Source organism: Hyperolius riggenbachi, chromosome 8, assembly GCF_040937935.1.
Source record: "Hyperolius riggenbachi isolate aHypRig1 chromosome 8, aHypRig1.pri, whole genome shotgun sequence".
In the NCBI taxonomy this organism is placed as follows: Eukaryota; Metazoa; Chordata; class Amphibia; order Anura; family Hyperoliidae; genus Hyperolius; species Hyperolius riggenbachi.
This window is the reverse complement of record NC_090653.1, coordinates 275,952,523-275,966,610: the sequence shown is the minus strand read 5'-3', so window position 1 is coordinate 275,966,610 and position 14,088 is coordinate 275,952,523. Positions and strand designations below refer to the sequence as shown.

The 14,088-nt window shown below is 45.6% G+C and overlaps 1 protein-coding gene across 3 annotated transcripts in view; it reads left to right on the top strand.

Moving 5' to 3' along the window:
* RABL6 (RAB, member RAS oncogene family like 6) overlaps positions 1–14,088 on the top strand; it is an 81,112-nt gene that overhangs the window by 45,595 nt on the left and 21,429 nt on the right. For all 3 annotated transcript variants that reach the window (XM_068248953.1, XM_068248954.1, XM_068248952.1), the window contains exons 7-10: positions 2,817–2,957; positions 6,428–6,533; positions 10,632–10,735; positions 12,882–13,207. In XM_068248953.1, the coding sequence (XP_068105054.1) occupies positions 2,817–2,957; positions 6,428–6,533; positions 10,632–10,735; positions 12,882–13,207 (677 nt within the window). The remainder of the gene's footprint in view (positions 1–2,816; positions 2,958–6,427; positions 6,534–10,631; positions 10,736–12,881; positions 13,208–14,088) is intronic.

The following is a 14,088-nucleotide window of genomic DNA, read 5'->3' as shown; positions in this document are numbered from 1 at the left end:
GGAGGTAATAAAATTGGTCAGTGATTGGCCAATAGTAATTGAAAGTGTGTACCAGGCTTTACAGTTAGAGAATTTAGGAATCCTTTAAGGACCACTATAGCGAAAAAAGTAAGCAGTTAAAATCTGACAGAACCGGTGGGTTTTGGACTAGTTCATCTCCTCCGGGTGGGATTCTCAGGGTTCTCTTTGTTTTCAAAAGCATTTCCTGAACAGCAGTTGCAAAGTGTAACTGCAAAAATAGTAAGATACCAGCCAGCCTGCCTACTTACTTGCACACAATTTTGGCGGTTAAACTTAGCAACAGCTGTTCAGGGACTGCTTTACAAAACAAAATAAACCCTGTCGGTTCTGTCAGATTTTAACCTATTTTGGTTCCTGGACGTAGAAACTACGTCCAGGAACCATGCACGCTACCGCGGCCGATCGCGCGCGTGCACGCGCACGCCCGGCCCGCGGTTCGTTAGCCAGGCAATCAGTGAATCGGGCTACGGTGCCCGATCACTGATTGCTCTCCCCCGCTGAAAAAGCGACAGCTTCTCTCGGAAGCTGTGCTTTTTCTGGCTGTTCCCTCCCCGATGCATCACTCTAAGCGTGTGTTACGCTTAGAGTGACGTCATGTAAACAAACTCATGGCCGCCATCTTGTGGCCAAAAAGTAATACTACAACTGAAAGTAAAAAAAAAAAAAAAATTAACACACATTTACATTATAAATCTATTGTTTACCTCCCACCCTCCCAAAACTACCCAAATAAAATGTTTACTATAAAAAAACAAAAACATTACAATAAAAAAAAAACATGTAAATATTTACCTAAGGCTCTAAACTTTTTAAATATCAATGTAAAGATGAAATATTTCTATATTTTTTTTTTATTTTAAACTTGTAAATAGTGATAGATGCAAAATGGAAAAAATGCACCTTTATTTCCAAATAAAATATTGTCGCCATACATTGTGATAGGGACATAATTTTAACGGTGTAATAACCGGGACATATGGGCAAATACAATACGTGAGTTTTAATTATGGAGGCATGTATTATTTTAAAACTATAATGGCTGAAAACTGAGAAATAATGATTTTTTCCGTTTTTTTCCTTATTCTTCCTCTTCCTAATTCACACTGGGGCTCTTTTTAGGACCCTTTTGGCGCTTTGATTGCTGATAGACAGTAAAGCACTGTAACAATGCATCCCTAATACACGCTCCATGCAGCATTTCGGCCACGATTGCGATGCAATTCTCCTTTGCCCCAATGAGAATTGCAAAACACAATCAGCAAATCAGCAAAAACTTACAACGTGCTGAGGGGAGTGGTCAGATTACATACAAACATTCACAACAAGCTAGAACTCTAGTAATGATAAAAACAACTTGAATGCAAGTTTTATTTGGTCGCACTTAATGGAGGATATTTCCTGCTCTACCCACACCAGTCAGCAAACAAGAGTGCAGAGGGTTAAAGATTGTGTATAAATTGACCACTCCCCTTAGCACCTCCTTCCCCATTTAAACCCTGGGTCCTGGAAAGGATGAGCACAGCTCTCCTTGCTTGTGTGTATATTTCAGCAGCCATTGTAGTCTGGCTGCAGACTTCCTGCCCTTATGTCAGTGCAGCCCATTTATATGATGGTGTAAAGAACACATCTCATCTCTCCTGAAAGGGGCACTACAGCGAAAAAATGTAAAATTTAAAATATGTGCAAACATACAAATAAGAAGTACATTTTTTTTCCAGAGTAAAATGAGCCATAAATTACCTTTCTCCTATGTTGCTGTCACTTACAGTAGGCAGTAGTAGTAAAAATGTTTCTGTACCGTGTTAGCCAAACAAATTATGTAGGTAGAAAAAAAGCTCTCCATCCTCGTCCAGCCGCGTATTCGCTCCCAGCGTCGTCCTAGTCTTACAGAGGGCAAGCTCACATCTCTGCGAGAACGCGGCTGGACGAGGGCGGAGGGCTGCGCAGCCGCACTTGCCTCCATAAGTACTGCGCAGCCGCGGCTCTGCTTGGCGGCCATCTTTAGTGTGGAATAGGAGACGACCCGTGCAGTGGGGTTGGGCCCCGACCTGGGGGCAATAAAAAGAATACATTTGCGGCGGAACTGAATGGAGGGCGCGGAGGAACTCCCCCATGGATTCTAAAACTAAACAGGTACTGATCCAAATTTTGATTTCTGGCCTCGGAAGTCCTTTAAACAATGATGCTGGCCAGCTTCCCTGCTCCCTACACAGTTTTTTGGCAGTTGGACAGAGCAACTACCATTCACTAAGTGCTTTTGAAAATAAATAATTCCCTGAGAATTCCCTATAAAGAGATGGACTAGTCCAAAACCTGTCGTTTCTGTCAGATTTCTACAGCCTACTGTACGTGACAGCAACATAGGAGAACAGTCATTTATGGCTCATTTTACTTTGGAAAAAATGTACTTCTTATTTGTATATGTTTGCACATATTTTAAATTTTACAGTTTTTCGCTGTAGTGCCCCTTTAAATACTTTAGATTTATGTGCATGCATATGTTCCCTAGACTGGTAGAACCAGAGAGGCCTCAGCGTGAATATGGGGGAATATGAGCATGAATTGTTTGTTTGCTTGCTGACTGGTGTGGGTACAGTAGGGGGACCCTTTCTACTTGGAGGAAACCTCAACGCTGGTGAAAGGGTTTAGTACGGCGTGCTTTTGTAGGCAAACCATTTTGTGCAACCGAATACAGCTTGCATTTATGTGGTTTTTAGCAGCCCGTAGTCTGTCTTCCTCGTCATGCGTCCTTTGAGTGCCTGAGGACTGACACTCTGCCTGCTTGTCGCTTTCAGGACATTTAACTACATCATGCGGGAGCTGCCGAAGGTGCCCAGCCACGTGCCGGTGTGCGTTCTTGGCAATTATCGCGACATGGGAGAGCACCGCGTCATCCTCCCGGACGATGTGCGAGATTGTATCCAAAACCTGAACCGGTGAGTGATGTGATGGGTTCTGCGAGCTCGTATAATCCCACCCTCTGATTTCTATTCCTGCCGAGCACACCTATTTCATATTTAAAGTGGACCTAAATTAAAAATACAAGATTTCAGAAATAAAGTCTATTTTCTAAATTATAATAATAAATAGCAGCCTTTTTTCAGCTGCATGATGACAAATATAAAATATTTTACATTTATTGGAGGAACCCCTCCCTTCCTTTCATATACCGGGACAGAATCCGGCAGACTGGTGGAGGAAATAAAAAACAAAACACAGGCTGCTACTGATGATGTCACAGGGGAGGTGATCTCAGCTTGTGTGAGATTTTACATAGACTACGCCCCTGTGAGGGAGGGTAGCTGATGACAAACACGCCCATGATCTAAAACCTCCTACTAAGCTCAGAAGTAATGGCTGCCACCTGTATAACCCTAGTTATGAAAAGAAAAGGGTGAAAAGCATGCACTGAAATGCTCATAGGCTTGAAGGAGTGTTTATTTATCTTTGTGTGTGTCAGAGTGGTGCAACTAAATATTTTGAATTAAAAAAATGTTTGGTTTGGGTCCGCTTTAACTGAAATCGTTACAGCTGATTCCCGGCACAGTTTTGTCTCAGAATCTGGTCAATAGATTGTGCTTGGTCTGATGTGAAAGAAAAAAAATAGAAATATTAAATAAGTCCTTCTAGATGGTTTGGATTACATAAGCTGTTGAGCAGGTGCATTCAGGATGCTAAAATGTGAGGGGAATCGGCAGAACAGGTCAGGTATGGTTGTTGCTTATTTCCCACATCTGCACAAACTAAATGACTGTCAGCTTATCAGATTCTTCAAGGTTTAAAGGGAACTTGAAGGGAGGCAAATATGAAGGCTGACCTATTTCTTTCCTTTTTTTAAACCATGCACATTGCCTGGTTTAGCCATAGACCCTAAAAAGGACTGCAGATCAGGTGATCCTGGCTGAAGTCTGACTGGATTAGCCACATGCTTGTTTCAGGCTTTTCAGACACTACTGCAGCCAAGGAGATCAGCAGTACTGCCAGATAATTGTTAATATGTAAAAGGAAATAAATATGGCAGCCTCCACAGGCTTCTCACTTCAGGCTCACTTAGGGCCCATTCACACTTAGAAACGCTAAACGCTAGTGATTTGCGTTAGCGGTTTCCGCAGGTGATTTTTCCGCGATTGAAAGTGGTCTGAAACTCTGACATAAGATTAAAAAAAAATGTGGTGTTCTACTTTTTATTACTCATACAGAAGTGTACTTTTTTTGTTTGTTTTGTTTTCTTTATTTTAAATTAAACAATTTTTTTGTGATAATGGTCCTTTAACCCTTGGACTTCCACGGACGTCTATTGGCGTTTGTGTTTTTGTATCCATACGTCATGAACTCCTTAAAGAGGAACTCCAGTGAACATTTTACTGTTGGCAGGTGATGTAGCTGCTGCTTGCTGTTTTGGCAGTTGGAAACAGCTGTAAACAGCTATTTCCCACAATGCAACAAGGTTCACAGACAGGAAACTGACAAAACTTTGAACTTTTCTTGTGGGAGGGGTTTCTTGTTGGAGGGGTTTCACCACAATATCAGCCCTACAGAGCCCCCTGATGGTCTGTTTGTGAAAAGGAATAGATTTCTCATGTAAAAGGGGGTATCAGCTACTGATTAAGATAAAGTTCAATTTTTGGTCTGAGTTTCTCTTTAAGGCGGTTTAGTACAAAACTATTTCTGTCTGCGGCGGATGTCTATAGGCATTTTTGTGTCCCTGTATTCTTGTGCCATGGACATCTAAAGGGCATTTAGTACAACGTTTTGGCTCAGTGCCAACTTTCTACTTTAAATATGCAAATAATTCTAAAATTATGCAACAATATAAAACTGTTACCACAAATATGTGCGGCTTCAAAATGGGCCAATCGCATGCTTTCACGGCAAGATTTGATTAATCTATCTTATATAATAGATTTTTATAATTGGCATAATTATTAATTATCTTAATGACCTCCCTACTGACTAATGTGAACTTTGGTAAATGTAGATTTGAGGAACACATTTTAAGAGGAACTGTAACCAACGGATTGAACTTCATCACAATTAGTAGCTGATACCACCTTTCCCATGAAAAATCTTTACTTTTCCTCGATTAGATCATCGTGGGGGACTGTATGGCTGATATTGTGGAGAAACCCCTCCCACAGTGTGATGTCATGACCAAGGTCATGACGGTTTCCTGTCTGAACCTTGTTGCATTGTGGGAAATAACAGCTGTTTCCAACTGCCAAGCAAGCAGCATCTCCCTCATATGTGCATAGAACTCTCAGCAACAAACTTTCCGTACAGATCACCTGGCAGGACTAAAGATGACACCACCAGTGATACTTCAGGGAGAGGGAATATTTTAAAATGGGCAAACACTGACTGAATAATCTATAAATGAAAATTGTAAACCATAAGCAATTTTATTAATTATGCAATTTTCACTACAGGTCCTCTTTAATAACCACAATTCAAACATAGATGGCATCGGTGTAGCTTTAAAAAATAAATAGCTGGCAGCCTAAGGGTTAAAACACCCCAAAATGAATGGAAAGTGAATTGATTGGATATGTTGAGGGCAACAGATGTCTGACAGATCGGATCGTGACCAGATCATCAGAAGTACAGTAGTTGAGTTGTGTGATTTGTGTATGCCTGGGTTTAGGAAATGCCATTCGGTTATCTGAGCATTGATTAAAGTGGTCTGAAACGCTGACATAACATTCAATAAAAATGTGTTTTCCTGCTTTTTATTACCTATACAGTTATTATATTTGCTTTTGTGCACAAGTAATATTGTCCGTGTACAAATTACAAGTTCCCAAAGTACAGTTTATGTGCTCTGAAAGCTGCCATTGCATTTTCTTCAAGCTGCTTTTTATTATATATTAAAATATATATTCAAATCTTCTAGTGAGCTGTTTTGAACTGTGTGCATGCTTGTAGCAGATGGAGCTTCACAGAAAGCTCCTTTTACACACAGTGTAACAACTGAAGAATGTAAACAAAAGATACTGTTATCTCCACTTCAGATCGGATGCAATGCTGAAGGGGATTTCCATGGCAGGACAAAGTGCTGTGTTTAACTGTTTGAATGCTGTACTGCTACAATTTTGTTATGTGATATTAGATTTAAAGCTGTAAGGAACCTTTTAGAGCAAAGAAGAAAATGCTGAGTTTCAGACCACTTTAATCTGCTGCTTGTTAATGGATCGGCAGTTCACCAGTTAGCCCCGTCTGAAGCTATATTTAGTTTGGTCCAGGTTTCGGTGTTGGGGAAAAGGCAGTTGTTACATCTTGTGTTGTGCCCGTGTGTGCGCTCCTGGTTATGTGCCCGGCGCCCGTGCTTTTCTGCCATGTTTGTGCCACCCCGTGGTGATCGCTGCCGTAGATGACCATCATCTCCCTTCTCCTCTGCTTCTCCCTACAGACGTCCCGGCTCCTCCTACATCCGCTATGCTGAGTCTTCCATGAAGAACAGCTTTGGGCTGAAATATTTGCACAAATTCTTTAACATCCCTTTCCTCCAACTCCAGGTGAGACCCTCTGCTGAACCCCTTTCCTCCCTCTGGCTGTCCTCTCCTGCATTGTCCTTCCCTGCGTAGCAGACCAGATAGGCCATAGGATAGCAGAATTCACAGATGCTCATGTATAAAATGCAGAGCTATGAGGAGAGTTCACACTGGTGCAGTTCAGCAGCGTTTTCCCGAAGTGTAAAAATCGCATGTGAAGTGGCGAGTAATGCTTTCCTGTGAGGCTGCTGGGTATAGAGGAGCCATCTGTGATTCTGCATGGTGTTTATATAAAAAGATGCAACCTGCAGTACTGTCCACACAGCACGTTATTCCTCATTGAAATCACTGGCTACTCTAAGAAGCATGTGGTAAAATGCATGTGTTTCCTGTAGAAACAAGTGTGCTCCCTCCCTGCTTGCAGGTGTGCTCATCTTCCTTCATGCAGATGTGCTACCTCCTTGCATGCAGATGTGCTCCCTCCTTGCATGCAGATGTGCTCCCCTCCCTGCTGAATGAAGGTGCGATCCCCTCCCTGCATGCAGGTGCGTTCCCTTCCCTGCATGCAGGTGCGTTCCCTTCCCTGCATGCAGGTGCGATCCCTTCCCTGCATGCAGGTGCGATCCCTTCCCTGCATGCAGGTGCGTTCCCTTCCCTGCATGCAGGTGCGATCCCTTCCCGGCATGCAGGTGCGATCCCTTCCCGGCATGCAGGTGCGATCCCTTCCCGGCATGCAGGTGCGATCCCTTCCCGGCATGCAGGTGCGATCCCTTCCCGGCATGCAGGTGCGATCCCTTCCCGGCATGCAGGTGCGATCCCTTCCCTGCATGCAGGTGCGATCCCTTCCCTGCATGCAGGTGCGATCCCTTCCCGGCATGCAGGTGCGATCCCTTCCCGGCATGCAGGTGCGATCCCTTCCCTGCATGCAGGCGCGATCCCTTCCCTGCATGCAGGCGCGATCCCTTCCCTGCATGCAGGCGCGATCCCTTCCCTGCATGCAGGTGCGATCCCTTCCCTGCATGCAGGTGCGATCCCTTCCCTGCATGCAGGTGCGATCCCTTCCCTGCATGCAGGTGCGATCCCTTCCCTGCATGCAGGTGCGATCCCTTCCCTGCATGCAGGTGCGATCCCTTCCCTGCATGCAGGTGCGATCCCCCTCCCTGCATGCAGGTGCGAATCCCCTCCCTGCATGCAGGTGCGAATCCCCTCCCTGCATGCAGGTGCGAATCCCCTCCCTGCATGCAGGTGCGAATCCCCTCCCTGCATGCAGTTGCGAATCCCCTCCCTGCATGCAGTTGCGAATCCCCTCCCTGCATGCAGTTGCGAATCCCCTCCCTGCATGCAGTTGCGAATCCCCTCCCTGCATGCAGGTGCGAATCCCCTCCCTGCATGCAGGTGCCGATCCCTTTCCTGCATGCAGGTGCGAATCCCCTCCCTGCATACAGTTGTGTTAATGTACTGAGGATGATCATTTCCTGTATACAGTTGTGCAGAGACTCCTCCCTCCCCCAGTGCTATGGACAGAACTGTGTATATCGCTATGTATATCATTATGGTTTTTATTTTTACAGCCTTTTTCTCTCCGGTTTCCTTTATTTCCCCTTCCCAACTTTCCTACCCTGTCCTTTTGCAATACCATAGCTTTACCTTTTACCCTTCTGTACTTATTTTTCTCCTCTTACTTCTCTTTTCTTTTCTCACTTTTTAATTTTTGAAAATTACTTTTCCATTGTTTTCTATAGTTTCTCTCCAGCCTACCCCTTTCTCTCTCCTCCCCCCCCCTTTCTCTCTCCTCCCCCCCTTTCTCTCTCCTCCCCCCTCCCTCTTTCTTACTTTCTCTTTCCCCCTCTGTCTTCCCCCACACCCTTCTCTTTTCTCAATTTTCCTTCTGCTTACCCTTCTCTATCCTTTACCCTTCTGTCTCTCGCTCTTTTTTTTTTTTTTTCTTCACTCGTGTCCTCTCCTTACTTCTGTTCGCTCTCTTTACTATACTTTCACTCTATTTCCTCTTTTTCCCTCCGTCTTTCTTACTCTATTTATTTTATCTCAATACCACCTTTCTCTTATGCTGGGGATACACGGTGCTTTTTGTTCTTCTCAATCGAGCCGCTGATGTCTCGATTGATAATTTCCAACAGGTCCGATGACCTGCCGGATCGATTCCCCGCGGGCGGACAATAGCGGGGAATCGAGCAGAAGATAAGGAGCGCCCACGGGGACGAGTGGGGACGCGGCGGGAGTCGATTAGCCGCCGGGTCGACTCGTGTATCCCCAGCATTAGTCTCTGTTCCAGTCTGTAACTTTCCTCCCCGCCTCTCCCCACTCTCTCCCCTGTCCTTCCCTTTTCCCTGCTTCCACTCCTCTCCGTTCCATACCCACCCCCTCCCTACCCTTCCTTCCCACCCCCTCCCTACCCTTCCTTGCCCCCCCCTTAACTCCCCCCCCCCCCCACACACACACACACACTGTCTCTCTCCTCCCCCCCCCCCCCCCTCATACCTACCCTGCCCAACCCTTTTACTCCGCCTCAATACCCCCCTCCCCCCTGCTTCTCCCTCTTTTCCCTCCCCCTTATCTTTCTTTGTTCCCTCCACTATTCTCTCCCACTTTTCTATTTCTTACTTTTCCGCTTTGCACTGATCATCTATACTGATCAAAACGCAGCCAGTACTTGTTTTGTAATAACTGATGCAGTGCAACGCTATGCAGGCGCCCATCGCATGCAGCTTCCACCTTCAGACCCGCTATGGGCTTCTGCTGTTCCTGATTACATACAGAACAACTTTTTTCACTCATTGTTTTATAGCTAAAAGGACTGAATATTGATCAAAAGGGGCTTTTTCTTTATAGATTAGGACATTTTTTTTTTTTTTTATTTTAATTGCATTAGTTAATTGGAAGTCTTAAGATGCCCTTACATCTAGCAATGTGTGGGCAGATCGACCATGAGACAGATCTCTCTGGAATCTCATCACAGAGGGATCTGTTGCCTGCCCATACACCGCAGACCAGTTCTTCGATAGAATTCAGCATTCATTCCAGTGTTCTCCCCAGAATTTTTTTTCCAGCTGGGTGGCATGAAAAAGTAACCGGGTGGGGCGAGATGAGAGAATGCAGGGTCAGCGCTTCTCTGCACAACTCTCCTCACAGCAGAGGAGAAGTAGGTGAGCCGATGACAGACGGGTGCTGATGAAAACTAGCCGGGTGGAACACCCAGCTAAAAGATCCTGGGGAGAACACTGCATTCACCACTCTTCCCCCAGTGCCCGTGCTCCCTAAAATCCCACCTGTCCACCGTTGCGATTCCTGGCCTACTCCTCCCTCCCCACAAGCACCTGTTGCCACGTGGTACAGGCGCTTGTGGTAAATGCAGACATGGTGGTGGTGGGAGGCCAGGAATTGTGTCGGCGGACACTTGAGATTTTAACTGCACACGGGCCTGGGGGATGGGGGGGAACACTTTACACTTGGGGAGACATCGGTCGGGGCTACGTTGGTCTTTGCAATTTCAAACGATGGTACCACCTGCCACCGAACGACCATGCCAAACCAAGGTCTCCCAGTATGCTCGATCGATGCATTTCACCGATTTCAGACCAAAATTGATCGAATCATCAATCAGGCATGCCTGTTGCAGTACCAATTTCCATTCAATAAAATTATTGAACTAGATTGTTGATTGGGCTGCAAAATTGCCTTATGTATGAGCACCTTCAATCTGTGAAAGGAAATGTACATAGCGTATGGTTATACCTGTACAGCGAGCTCCCGTGCGGCTGAGTAATACGTGGGGTTTCCTGTGCAGTCTCCCGTCGTACACCTGAGCCCCGAGTGTTGGGTGTCACGCATCTCATGGCTGCGGCAGTATGTGGCGGTGTAACGCGACCCGACTGAGAAGTGATACAGCTGCTCAGTCTTACTTATTCATATGTGCTCAGAATCCGACACCCTTAACCTTCGTATTGCCCGGACTCCACCGCTGCGCCTTCATTGTCCTACTTCCTGTCCTCCTGGAAAGGAAGAGGTTAATGGTGAGCTCGCAATGTTTACGTGGAGTGGGTCAGCCCTGCGGGGGAAGCCATCTTGTATCGGGTTCTGACTGTGCCGCTTGCATCCTCACAGCGGGAAACTCTGCTACGGCAACTGGAGACCAACCAGCTGGACATCGATGCCACCTTAGAGGAGCTGTCGGTGCAGCAAGAGACGGAGGACCAGAACTACGAAATGTAGGTGACACCTTCATAGAAAAGTCTTGTTATTGGAAGGTAGATTGGAAAAGAGAGGATTTTCCTTGTTCAGCTCTTGTAGGGGGTACACTGTGGCCATACATTGGGCAACTTGGCGGACGATCGACCATCCGATTCGATCATTATAATCGGATCGGATGAAAATGGGTGCCGTCAAGAGCATGCCCGATCGGCGATGCAACCAATTTCGGGCCGAAATGCTGCAAGACGTAGGGCTGACATGCTTGATCAGGTGCGCAGCGGTAACAGCGTGTGTTATCGGGACGAGCGACGTACACAACGGAACCCCCTGGGCCCCTAGTGTAAAATGTGCCCTGTGCAGTAACTTTGACCTGTCAGTGTCTGCCGCTGGCTCCAGGTTCTGTCCTCATACATGAGCCACACGTGGTCGCCGGTATATATGTGGGCATGTGTGTGATGTCACCTGCATCCACGTGGCGCACATGTATTTGCTTGAAAGACAGAGCGTGGAGCCAGTGGCAGACAGGTAAAAGATATTTCACCAGCAGGAGGGCACATTTTACACTAGGGGTGGAAAGGGGGCAGCGGAAGTGGCGTCACAAGGCCGATTCCTGAGACTGCTAAAATCGGGGATCGGCCTGCAGTGTGTGGGCGGGAAAAAGATCGCTCTCCGATCAGATTCATTCAGAGAGCGATTTTTATCTTGGTCGATCTGCCCGTACATTGTCTAATGTATGGGCATCGTTAGTGTAATGTATTTGAGCACATGGGAATGGACACATAGTTTGTGAGGGTGACCAGCACTGTATTGCAAATCAGCTGCTTTTCCATTGCTGAGATTCTGACGATTTCTGAACTGGGTGGGGGGAAGAGATGGCGAATGTGACGTTATTTAGGCTCATTTTACAGTAAGTCGAAAACGGGACCCACTGGGTCATTAAATGAGAAGAATATGGAGGCTGCCATATTTATTTACTTTTAAAGTGGACCTGAACATAGAACTTCCTCTCTGCTCTAAAAGATACACAACAGCATAATGACCTGTAAACAGAAAACATTTCTTTGTTACAGCTGATACAAATCCTAAAATAAATCTTCTACTTCCTGATTCATGGAAGCAGACCTATTGTTTACAGCCAATGGGCTTATCTGCCATAGGCAGTCATGTGACACAGGGGGGAGATCAAATTACAACTAGTGATTAGACACAAATGAGGGGGAATTACACAGGCTAAACTCTTTAAATACATACAGGGTGCATTTGTTATGCTTTCCTTGTATCCTGTGCTAGAGTTCGGGTCCATTTTAAATAATACCAGTTACCTGGCAGCCCTACTGAGCTATTTGGCTGCAGTAGTGTCTGAAGCATGCCAGAAACAAGTATGGAGCTAATCTTGTCAGATTTGACAATGTCAGAAACACTTGAATCTACTGCATGCTTGTTCAGGGTCTAAAGTATTAGAGGCAGAGGATCAGCAGAATAGCCAGGCAACTGGTATTGCTTAAAAGGAAATAAATATGGCAGCCTCCGTATACCGCTTACTTCAGTTGTCCTTTAAAATAGGGAAGAAAACCAAAACCCTGAATTGCAAACGCTGTACAATTTCAGGCTGTAGATTGTACAGTGCTTGCAATCACATCTGAAAATCGTTAGGGAAGATGATGTAAAAGACGCTACACAAATGGCTTGTGCTTTACCAGGCACAAATGCTGCAATCAGTGGGATCTTGCCCTGAAGGGAAGAAAAACCCTTGCTAATCTTTTATCACACTAGTAAAACAATTTCATTACTGTTATTGGAGTTTATCATCACTGCCTGTGTGTGACTGGTACTCTTTGCATTTGGTTCAGTTTATTTTTGATGGTCCTGGACATCTGGGAGTGCGTGGCTGCCATGCTCCCCCTTCTGGTGTCTGGTGTTTATGGCACCTAATTATCTTAGATGCACATAAATGTTCTGTATTTTTACTGCACATCGGTGTATTTCGTGCCAGCTTGGCGCTCGAGGCACACACACCGCCCTCCTACTCACACCAGGCTCATTAGCGAGATGATCTTCTCATCCATCCACTCTGTACCGTTCCTGAGCATCTGATGACGTCTGTAAGATCAGCACAATCTGTCTGCTACGTGTTTGTTCATAGTTCCCGTATGTTCCCCGCAGATTCCTGGAGATGTTGGAGAATAATACGCGTCTGGCATCTCCGGTGGCAACTAATGGGCAGAGTCCAACTTTCGGATCACCGTCTCCGGTGGTTCCGATAAACTCTGGTTCTCCTGACAGTTCCACAACTGGCACTCCTCTTCAGATACCTGCACCCATCCCGGCAGCTCCTCCACCACTTCCAGTATCTGATGTTCCTGAGGTCTCTGGCACATCACCCTCTACAGTAGCCTCACCACCGTTGTCCCAGCAGTCTCAGCAGAAGCGTGGCTTCATGTCGCGGCTCTTTGGATCTTCCACAACAGAAAGTCCTCCAACAAAACCAGGTATGATCCCATTTGCAGATAAGTTGTGTTTTGAAGATGTATGATCTTGAAGCAAGAAACCTGGGTCCATAAGAGAAAGTCCTCCACCCAAGCCAAGTATGGTCACATTTGCAGATAAGTTGTGTTTTGTCAATATATGATCTTGAAGCAAGAAACCTGGGTCCATAAGAGAAAGTCCTCCAACAAAAAGTATGGATCTATTTGCAGATAAGTTGTGTTTTGACAACGTATGATCTTGAAGCAAGAAACATGGGCCCATAAGAGAAAGTCCTCCTCCCAAACCATGTATGGTCACATTTGCAGATAAGTTGTGTTTTGACATAAGAGAAAATCCTCCACTGAAACTGGTTGTGGCCTCAAATCCCGTTACACTGTTTTGGCATTGTATAATCATAAAAGCAAAATATCAAGGTCTATGACAGAAGGTCATCCACCCAAAGCAGGTGGACTCCCATATCCTGGTAAGCTTTGCTTTGGCACTGCATATCCTTTTAGCAAGATATCAGCTTCCTCCACCAAAACTGTAGGTGTAGGACCTATGTAGAAATGCAGTCTTTTGCAACTGTGTGATTTTGGAGCGTTGTATTGGGTTGTAAGATGAAAAATCCTCCATCTGAGCAGGAGTGGCTCCATATCCCTATACGCCTTTTTGGCACGGTATATTCTTGGTGCACAGTATCGGGGTCCATGACCAGTTCTTCCACTCAAACAAAGTGTGGCCTCATATCTTGGTACACTGAGTTTTGACAACGTACAATCTGTTTTGGTCTCATGCAATCTTGGAACAAGATATTATGACTAAAGGTAGCCATACACTGGTCGATGTGCCATTAGATCGACCAGCTGACAGATCCCTATCTGATCGAATCTGATCAGAGAGG